The sequence below is a fragment of the Talpa occidentalis genome, unplaced genomic scaffold, assembly GCF_014898055.3.
Source record: "Talpa occidentalis isolate TD23 unplaced genomic scaffold, MPIMG_talOcc4v2.1 talOcc4.3, whole genome shotgun sequence".
Lineage (NCBI taxonomy): Eukaryota > Metazoa > Chordata > Mammalia > Eulipotyphla > Talpidae > Talpa > Talpa occidentalis.
Genome location: NW_023603184.1, coordinates 32150233 through 32161010, shown reverse-complemented (window position 1 = coordinate 32161010; position 10778 = coordinate 32150233). Strand labels below are relative to the sequence as shown.

Here is a 10778-nt window from a genome sequence, read left to right as displayed (position 1 = left end):
CACGCTAATGAAGAAGAAAACAGACACAAAAGATCATACATTGTATGATTCCATTTATATGAAGTAGCTGGATAAATCCATGGAATAAAATTCATGGAGATGAAAAATTATTGATTTCCAAGGGGCTCTAAGGGAAAAGAGACTGAAGAGTGATTCTTAAAGCAAGAACTTGTGGGGGAGGGTCATGAAAATTTCTGGAATTATTGGTGATGGCTGCACAACATTGTGAACATACTAAGAGGCACTGAATTGCACACTTAAAATGGCTAAAATTGTGGATTTTTATGGTATGTGAATTTTACCTCAATGAAAAAATAAGTCCATACAATTCAATCAAAAATCATTTGATCACTGACTCTGCCTTTAGTAAACAGCTGTGGTGAGTGATGTTTTTAGATAAAATTATACACACACACACCTTTTAAAAATCAGGTTACAGTTTGCAAAAGTTCTCAAAACGTCATGCCACATGAAAAGGCAGTAAAGCATGGCTTAATAGAAAGTAATTCATATTTGTCTAAAATGTTGACACATTCATATTTTATCTTTGACATTACCAAATATACAAACATGGCCAGGTTAGATTAATTAAAGATTAGTGGAGGACTTAAACATGACTAAGAATAGAAAAGAAACCAAACCCTGAAATCCTATTTCATGAATAAAATATTCCTATATCTTCATGATCTTGATATTCCTCTATCTTCACGAGAAAAGTTGTATGATCTACTTAACAATTGAGTGTTTTTTTAATTTTTTGCATAGAAGAACTGGAGTGTAGGCTAGAGGTGCTGTGGATGAGAGGATTCACCAGAGAATGAAGGAGAAGCATAACAGGTGGGTTTACTGAAACACTGCTAAGGGGAGTAACGGTAAGAAAGGAGAGGTCTGCTGCGCCTATGTGGGTCAGCTTCCTGGCTGAGGATCAAACCCAGGCTGCAGTGGTACTGCGCTGAGACTCAACCCCTAGGCCACCAGGGAGGACCAACAATTGAGTGTTTTAAATCAGAGTAATAGTCTCAAAATAACCCAGTGCTGGTATTGGCTATATCATAGACATCCCTCAATCATTCCATTATAAGACTTAAGTCAGGGAGCTGAACATTCCAGCATGTGTGAGAGTTTCAGAATAGCATGTATAACTGAGTAAATGATCTCATCCAAACCACACACAGATGAACAATAATCCAGGCCTAGATAGCCAAATCTTACTCTTCCAACGATCTTCCACTGCCTCCAGATAGAAAATTTGTAGTCTAGACAACTTCAGATGGAAAAAATGTGACTAATTTAGGTTTATTATTTCAAATGAATGCCTAACTTTCTGCCTGCTAAGCACAGTTCTGGATGTTGGAGGGAAAAAGGAATAAGCAGTTGACTTGTACTCTCAGTTCCAATTTTGGTGGCGGCCAAACAACCAGAGAACAATAAGGATTCATGTGCTATTAAAATAATAGGATATTGTGTTGAGAGGTAGGACTATTTTAGAAGCCCTTGCTCTACTTCCTCTGCTTTGATGATATAGAGATCTGACAGCCAGGCCTAAGACAGTCTTGGGGGGAAAGAGTACTTCAGTTAGGGGCAACAAGAGGAGAGGACAATGCTTGTTAACCTTGAAGGGTCAGGTCAGAAGGAATAAATTTGCCCCAAGTGCTTAGAACTGGGGGGGGGTGGGGGGGAGAGGGGCATGGTGGGGCATGAGGTCAGATGTATGGCTTGCCTTATTCTAAATGCAGGGAGAAAGTATAGGAAGGAGTAATACACTTAAAAATGGCAACTACCTGATTTGCTGGTTGCCAGGTGGAGAATGTGTTAGGGGGAAAAGGGTGTCCTACCTAAAGCTAGCCAGGCAACCCGTTCAATATCGGGGCTGCCCGATAACAAATGAGTTACATGTTTGGGGTGAGGGCATGAGTAAAAGTTGCGATACCACTGAGTTGCCCTGATGAGAGCTGATAGTGGCTTAGATTGGGTACTTAGACTAGGGATAGCAGAAATGGAGAGAAGTGAGTGTATTTATGTGTTTTTGTGGTAGAGCTGAGACAATTCCAATAGGAATAAGACAAAAAGGAAAAGTCAAGATTCCACGGTTTGTGGTTTGAACAAATGGGATTGTTTAAATGAAATTAAGGGGTCTGGAGTAGGGGAGGGGAAGGGAATTGGCACCATGTTAGTTCGAGGTGTCTATTGCACATGCAGACCAAAGACGTTAGCCAATGATGATAAATCATTATCAGGGCCTCCCTGGTGACCTAGGGGTTAAGTTTCAGCATTCTATGGCCTGAGTTCAATCCTGGCCAGGGAGGTGACCCACAGATGGTGTATGGACATTCGTATAAGGTCGAATTCCTGTCAGAGATTTCAACCCGCACTTACCGAACCCGCTCGGCCGGGGCTAGACGCGGGCTCAATTTCCCGCCCGGGCCTTGACGAGCTGCGGCGTCGATGCATGCCGGGAGATGTAGTCCTGCTGCTTGCGACTCTTACTGACGTTAGGATGCATTTCGGGATATGTAGTCTCGCGGGCCCCGGGGGCTACGTAGCGTAGCTCCGCCCCCTACGGAGGGCGAGACGTGTGAGGTCACTTCCTGCGTGCCGGGTGGCTTCCTCCGGCGTCCCCACGCTCGTTCCCTCTTTCGCCGCCTGCCCGCCGCCATCATGGGTCGCATGCATGCTCCCGGGTGCGTTGGGGTTCCCGAGCGGGTTGCGGGGCTGGGCCGTGGCGGTAGGGAGAGAACGGAGGGCGTGTCGGGAGCGGGTCGGGGGGATAGAGATCTGGGCTGAGGCACGGGCCGTCCCCTCACTCCGCAACTGCTTCTCTCCCCAGGAAGGGCCTGTCCCAGTCGGCTCTGCCCTATCGCCGCAGCGTCCCCACAGTGAGTAGCTTGCGGGCACCGGGGATAAGGAGGGGGTGCTGGTCGTCGCTCGGGAAGAGCGGCGCCCGGGTGGGGCCTTAAGGGTGGAGGGGATCGCCGTGCTTCCGCCCGGTCCCGGTCCTCGCCCTAAGGCCGCTTGCTTTTGCATGAACAGTGGCTGAAATTGACTTCTGACGACGTGAAGGAGCAGATCTACAAGCTGGCCAAGAAGGGCCTGACTCCCTCACAGATCGGTGAGTGTGGGAAGTGTCCCTTCCGCCTGCCCGCGTGTAACGTGCTGAAAGAGACTCTGGGGGTATACAGGCCCCATAACGAGCCTTGAGGATTTTTTCACTGTTTACTGAACTTACTGTTGAGGACCGAGGCCTGTTGAAATTTCAAGTTCTTTCTTGGAAGACGATAGATTTATTAAAATCTGGATACAGCTTAACACGTATGGGATAAGCACTCTCCTAGGTGCGTGGATCACAGTACTTTATATATAGTGATTGTGGTTGAATTTTGACAGCAGTACTTTGAAGTAAATGCTAGTATTTGCTCCCTTTTTAGGGTTGAGGAAACTAAGGCCGCTGCACAACTAGCCCTAAGTCACAGCTCTTCAGTGAAGGAGTGAGGATTGGCTAGCCAGCACGCTGGTTACACTTTATTTCAGATGTGGCTGGAACCTCAGCTGTGTGTGACTTTATTTGATGGACTTCATTCAGCAAAAGCTTGCCTGCTGTGTAGTTCCTGGCCCTGAAAATACAGTAGTCACAAAAAGGGTAACATCTGCCCTTCTGGAGCTTATGGTCTAACGGAGGAAATACTGAATAGAAACTACATCATAGACTGTCTAGTAGTGGGTGCAGTTTTGACGTTAAAGAGAAAGGTGGTTTTTAGAAGAGTGATAGAAGTTCTGGGTCTGAATGAAAGCTGGTTCTTTGGGTGTCTGAGCTTTACATGCATTCTTAGGTTTCTCTCGTGTTTGAAACTAAGACCTATTTTACAGATGTAAAACTTGGAAAGTGATTTGACCTCACAGCATTTGCCTCACATACCTCCAGTTTGTGTGTTTGGTGTAGGAGTCTGTAATACATGATTGTTCTTACAGGTGTGATCCTGAGAGACTCACATGGCGTTGCACAAGTGCGTTTTGTGACAGGCAATAAAATCTTGAGAATTCTTAAGTCCAAGGGACTTGCTCCTGATCTTCCTGAGGATCTGTATCATTTAATTAAGAAAGCTGTTGCTGTTCGGAAGCATCTTGAGAGGAACAGAAAGGTAAGAACATATAATTGTACTAACTTATTTCAATGAAATGGGTAGCAGATTTGAATTATCTGAGGCGGCTTATGACACAAGCCAATTAATACTCCAATTGCTTTGAAATGAAAATTCTACCAAAAGAGATGGGGGTGGGCAGGTGTTGACTCCCTTGGATAATACATTATATTTGGTTGGTTGAAAATGTTGAGGTGTAACCTTAAATTCTCTTGAGGACTTAATGTAATCTATGATTCTAATTCAAGGCATTGGGTAACTTGACTAGGGAAAGTGCATGATATCTGTATCTTCCCTTGTTCAAACAATGTCTCATTGTTTTGAGTGGTTTTCTTGAAATCTATTTTTATTTTTAGGATAAGGATGCTAAATTCCGTCTCATTCTGATTGAGAGTCGTATTCACCGGTTGGCTCGCTATTACAAGACCAAACGGGTCCTCCCTCCCAATTGGAAATAGTAAGTATCACTCTTGTTAACAACAGCAGGAACTAGGTAGTCAATACAGAATTAAAGTGAAATTACTGATAGTAAATGTATTATACCTTGTGGGTCTGTGGTCAGCTACTTTTTGAATTCTGCCATTGTGGCAGAAGCAGCTATAGATGATACAAAAACAAGCTTGACTGTGTTCCTACAAAGATAAGCAGAGAAGACTATAGTTTACAGACCCCTGATCTAGAACATGAATAAGTTTCTTAACTCGCTTTTAGCTAGTGGGTAAAGTTTCAGTTCTTAGCTCTGCTACCAGGTGTTGATGTCTTAATTTTTGTGTAGATTGCTCACTTAATGATTGATTTCCAGACATTCGCAGTTTCCAGCAGAAAGGTTTTTCCTTATGTTGGCTAGTTCTTGCTTGGATGTCTGAGTTAGCATCTTCATTGTGCTTGAACACAGTGAAACAAGTCCGTAGCTCAGCAGTTTAGTGCATTTTACATATTTGGGGTTTGTTTGGGCTGTTTGGAAGTAGCTTCATTAGCTGGGAGAGTGAATAAATATGAATGGGGCCTGTATTAATCCAGCTTTCTTCCCTCCTCCCCCACCCTTTTTTTTTTCCGTTTCAGCGAGTCATCCACAGCCTCTGCCCTTGTTGCATAAATTTGTGTATTCAAGCAATAAAATCATTGTTTAATAACTAAAAGCATATTTTGTGTTACCATGTGTTTTTTTGATGGGGGAGTGTTTTAGCAGAATCAGAGTGTGGTTCCACAGGGACCAGTAAGATAGCTTTCATCTATTCCATTCCTTCACTGCCCGACAAGTTTTTGAGTATTTTATAACTTAATGAATAATGCTGGAGGGGGGCGGTGCTGGAAGTCACAAAGAATAGTGACTTACAGTGATGTCATCGTAAAAACGTTTTTAAGTATTGATAAATTTGATGTTGCATGCTGAGGCAATTGTGATAGCTGTTAGCCACAATCAAGTATCAAGAAGATTCATAAACATTTTGCTGGGAGTGGAGCATTAGTATGGAGGGACCTTGAATGGAAGTGAGACTTGAAAATGAAGCAGAAGGGTTCAGCGCAGGAAGAAAGCACAGTTAAACTAGAGCACAGTCGTGCTGCCTATTGGATGCTAGGCTATAGAGAGAGGTGCATCCAGGTCACCTTGTTCTCTGGAACTCGTGTACTTACCTACCCAGCATTAAATGCCCTAGGCTGAGTGCAAACTGAATGGGCTCACCTAGTGTTAGTTATATGTTTTTAATCCCTTTTGCTTTGTGTCTGTCTTAAACCAAGAAAGATGTAGTAAGGCAAACCTCCAAGAGCAATGAACAAATAAAAAGGTAACAGCATGATTCTGTGGAAGCCCTGGGTAGCTAGGCAACAGTATACAAGCTATAGTTCCCTGAAGCTAGCAACCATGGGGAGGACCAGGCATTCCCTCCCCTAGCAGATGAGCCAAGGGCAACTCAGCTGATGAGGGTTGCCTGACAAGCTGGTCCTTAGAACACTTGGAATTCTTGCCAGTGCCTCCCTTTGGCTAAATCTCAGGAAGCCAGAGGTCAAGGGTGCCTACAGGTGTAGACCATACACATCAGCTTCCCAGGTAGCAAAGGATTCTGGGATCTTGTCTCCAGCTACCTCTGCATCTCCACTCCTGCCAGTCACAGGAGCCTGGTTCACCACACTCCCCAGAGCCATTGCCTCTGTTCATTCCTCAACCTGAAAAGGCTTTTTCTTCCACATGGCCTGCTGCTTCACTTGTCTCACCAGAGAGGCTCTAGCTAAAACTGCCTCTCACCCAGTGCTCCATCCCCCAATCCTGCTGTTTTTCTTCAGAGTGCTGATTACTACCTGATTGGCATGTCATATTTTTGATTATTTATTACTCTCCTCGGGCTATAAGTAAGCCCCATTAGATCAGGGACCTTGTTTGGTCACTTCTGTATCCCTAGTACTTAGAATAATATCTGGCACATAGTAGATGCTTAATAAATACTGGTTAATGTACACAAAGAATAAAATTTTTGAGATCTTAGAAAATGCCCTTTTTCAAATCTCACTGTTGATTGATAGAGAATTTAGGAATAGATTCTAGGCTGGGAATACCTTTTCCAAAGAATATTTTAGCCCTGTAACTTCTAGCTTAAAAGCAAACTGCCATTGAGAAAGCAGCCCTCCTTTTTTCTGGTCTAATGCATTTGGGGTTGTCTCTTGCTTAGTGTTCTGAGATTTTCACTTGATTTTAACTTATTCTGCCAGTGAAGTCCCTGTTGACAGCAAATTGTCTTTTCCGTTAGACTTAATGAATTAAACACATAATTCCATGCATGGTGCAGAGAGTAGAATAATGAAAGTATTTTCTGTGAGGTAGAAAAGACCATGGGTAATAGTGAAATAGAAAATGAGTTTGAAGTATTTATTGCACTAGTCATAATTTACTTACCTTTGATGTTATAAGCTCTAATTTCTAATAATGGCTGTGTTAACTGGCAGAATTCCTGAAATTTTTTTTTTTTTTTTTGAATTCTTGAAATTTTAACAGTTGGCTCTTGTGAGCCTGGATGAGGCAGCTCCAGCTCACCGCTGCGCAGGGCTTCTGTATGCCCTGAATTTTCTTTTGTACAGAAGCTTGTTGTTACATAGATATATTTTCATCTCTGAATATGCCTATATGAATGATAGTCTTAAACTTCCCTCTGCAGAGGTACCACTGTCCTAATTTGGGGGTTTATCATTCTCAAGCTATTGCTCCATTGGTCACTGTGTTTGTGGCAACAGTAACAGGTAATAAAGTAAGAAGCAGCATGGTTGCAATTTTAACCCTTTTCTGTCTCTATTTTTTCTGAGTCTATTTTTTTCTATTTTTTTAACCTCTATTGCCACATCTCTAAAATGAGGGTAATATAGGCTTTATTTTTCAATTTTTTATTATTTTTTTTCTTCTATCATTGTTAATTTTTAGACAGTATTTGATTTCTCCTCTCAGTTGTAGTTCTCTGCAGTTCTCCCACCACCATAGCCCTCGTGTTCCGTCATCGTAGTCCCTTGTGCTGAGCCTATTTTTTCTGAGCTCTTCTGTCTTTTAGGTTAGAGACATATTGTTGAAAGGATCTGAATTGTGATGCCCCCTGTTATTGCATTCTCTCGAGATACAGTTCCTCTTTTTCGCCACTAGGTGGCGAGGATTGCTGTTGCTGGTGATGCTGACATTACTGGCAGGTATACTCTCACATTTATTATGTCAGATTTTTCACAACTTCCCCAAAATATGACTCCAGATGGAAGATTTGGCACAAGTTAATTATTTTTTAATAACTATCCCTATTTTAAAGATGAGAAAATTGAGGCTCAGAAACATTTACTTTGAGACTCAAATTAAGGCCCCTCCTAGGATGTCTAGTGATATTATCACTATATACTGCACTGTCTTCTACGATCATTTTTCTCAGATTTTTTAAAAACATAAGTGCAGGGTCTCCCTGGTGGCTCAAGGGTTAAGACGCAACCTATGAAGCTATCTGCAGCCACTGCAGCATAAGTTCGATTCCCAGCCAGGGAGATTCCAACTTGGCGCAGCAGACTTCTCCTGACTCACCCGCTGCTCCCCTCAGCAGTGTATTTCAGTCAGTCTGCCTATTCTGTTCCCCACTCTGTCTCTGGTGAATCCTCTCACCCCCCACACCACTGGCCTGTACCCCATTCTTGTATGCATAAACAAATCTTTAAAAAAAAAAAAAAAACAGAAGTGCAAATAATCAAGACCCATGTTCTATACAAATCAATTTTAAAAATTCAAACCAACTTTTAAAATGTTAGCTAATTCCCAGTGTATAACATGTCCATTTGAAAAATTAAAATTTGGAGGCCTCCTTGGTGTCATAGTTAAGTCTCAGTGCTATCACCGCTATGCCCTGAGTTCAATCCCCAGCCAGGGAGCTGACCCACATGGTGCAGCAGACCTCTCCTGTCTTGCCTGCTGCTCTCCTTAGCAGTGTATTTCAGTGGATGCACCTGTTTTTCTCCCCACTCTGTCTCTGGTGGTGAATCACCCCTTGCACCTGTGGTGTACACCCCAATTCTTGTATGCATAAATAAAAAAATCTTTAAAAAATTAAAAATTAAAATCTTCAGAAACAGGTGAATTTAGATAATCCTCTTACATTTTCTCTAATTTTGTTACCTATAAGTAAAAATTAGCATTCTCTGAAGGTAAGGACAAGAGTTGTCTTTCATCTGCAAGCAAGTGGCACCCCAGCCTCCCGTCCTGCAGCTATACTGCTTCTTACACTGTTACCTGTCGCTGTGGCTCCAGTGGCCTGTGGAGTGGTAGCATGAGAAAGATAAGCTCCAGGTCAGAATAGTGGAACCTCTGTGGAGGGGAAGGCATAGCACTGCACAGGGCAGCACAGTTTCAACCATTTCTAATGTTTTTTGGTTTTTCTGTTCCTTTTGCTGATAAAAGTTTTAATGATACATTGTTGTTCACACAGAATGGCAGTGGAAACTAAACCAGGATGCAGGAATTCACAACCATGCATCACAGACCAATTAGCCACCTACAATGAACTGGCTTCTGACTATACATGAGAGGAGTAGCTAATTACTATGTAAAAGTGAAGAATGATGTAGGAAAATATAGAAAGAAAATATAAACTGGCTTCTCATAAGGACCCTGTAAACACAAGAACCTTTCCTCCAAAATAACCCCAGTCTCACAGGAAAATAGTTACTATGGGGTGACCAGACATCTAGCTTTGTGGCCAAAAGGAAAAACAGCAAGTCAGTGGTTCGTTGGTGAAGGCAGGCAATTTGTGCCCTTCATGGTGCTGCTTTGTTTTTCGTCTTTTGTCGCTTTTCTTCAGGCCATCCAAGACCGAACACATGGCTCTCAGGAGGACTGGTTACCCATCTGAACCTTCCTTGGAGCTCACCATAGTGCTGACCTGTCCCCCTCTGACCAGGGTTCATACCCCTCCACAGAACCCTGCCGTGGCCTGGGTTTAAGTTGACCATCATGCGTCTTCCAGGTGATAAGCACATGGCGCTGCAACTGGCACTTCTGGAAAAGCCTGGTGGGCTCGGGGCCTGCTGTCAGCCTTGTCTAATGTTTTATTTCGCAAGCTAGCTGGTAGAAGCAAAGGGTTATTGTTAGATCCTTTCAGTTTAAAAATTTCTGTGAGGTCTAGAATTCTAAAAGCATCACCCAGCAAATATTTATTGAGCACTTTGCGGTAAGCGTTCTACACAGCAGCGAACAGCAGTTTAGGGTCTGGATTCGTTGCTAAATCATTCAACACACATTCTTAGTCTGCTGTGGGTCGGGTGCTATGCAGGCTGCTAATAAGACGGCCTGGTGTGATAGTGTGGGGTGGGGCCTGTTGTTCATTAAGTGAATCTTGCAAGGCAGGAACTGGCTTCAGAAGAGAGGAGAGTGTTAAGGAAAACATCAGAGCCTTTGGGGAGGCTGGTAGAAGAGCTGGTAGTTAAGCTGGATGCCAAAGGACACTTGGGACAGGGGGAGTGGGTGCCTCCCAGGCAAATAGCCTCCCTGCAGAGGGAGCAGCATGGACAAACTAGACAGAGGTGAGAGAGTGTGCAGAGACCGGTGCGTGTTTTAGCTTGGCTGGTGTGCTCAGTGGTAGTGAGAAGTCTGGGAAAGGAGTTTGATCAATTCCTGGAGGGCCCAGAGCGAGGCCAAACTGCTGGCTCTTCTGTAGGAGCCACAGAGAGGAGCGTGGGCACCAGAGTTATTTGCTGTTGGCAAGGGCCAGTCGAGCAGAGGGGTTGCTTTCTAGAACCTGGGGCCTGGGCTGGGGCAGTGGGGGAGCGGCTCAGAGGGAGACAGACCACAGGGATAGAGGCCACAGGATCTGGCAGCTTTAGACTTGGGTTGGGATCACCGTTTCAGCTAAAACTCTTCCAGGGCTGGGTAGTAGTTCCTCATCTGTCTCCTGGGTTGAACATGGAGTGTGATGAGGCAGGAGGAGAAGAGGAAAAGCAACTTACAAAAAGCGAAAGACATGATATCTCTGGAAGAGGACCGTCCTCTGGTTCCAGAAGTCAGTGAGCCTGAAGGGGAGGTGTTGATGGGATGGGTGGCTGGGAGGATGGACAGACGGAAGAAGAGGGGAGAGGGGTAAGGTAAGCGGGGAGAGGCTGCGTTGGGACGGTGCCCTTCTCCACTCAGGCCTTTAT

The 10778-nt window shown here is 44.0% G+C and overlaps 1 protein-coding gene across 1 annotated transcript; it reads left to right on the top strand.

The window, feature by feature from the left end:
- The first annotated feature begins 2607 nt into the window (after window positions 1-2607).
- On the top strand, window positions 2608-5304 carry RPS13 (ribosomal protein S13). The gene is made up of 6 exons (XM_037522716.2): window positions 2608-2681; window positions 2828-2876; window positions 3031-3109; window positions 3967-4136; window positions 4493-4593; window positions 5199-5304. Exons 1-6 carry the CDS (start codon window positions 2659-2661, stop codon window positions 5230-5232), a joined length of 456 nt encoding a protein of 151 aa, XP_037378613.1. The 5' UTR covers window positions 2608-2658; the 3' UTR covers window positions 5233-5304.
- The last annotated feature ends 5474 nt before the right edge of the window (window positions 5305-10778 follow it).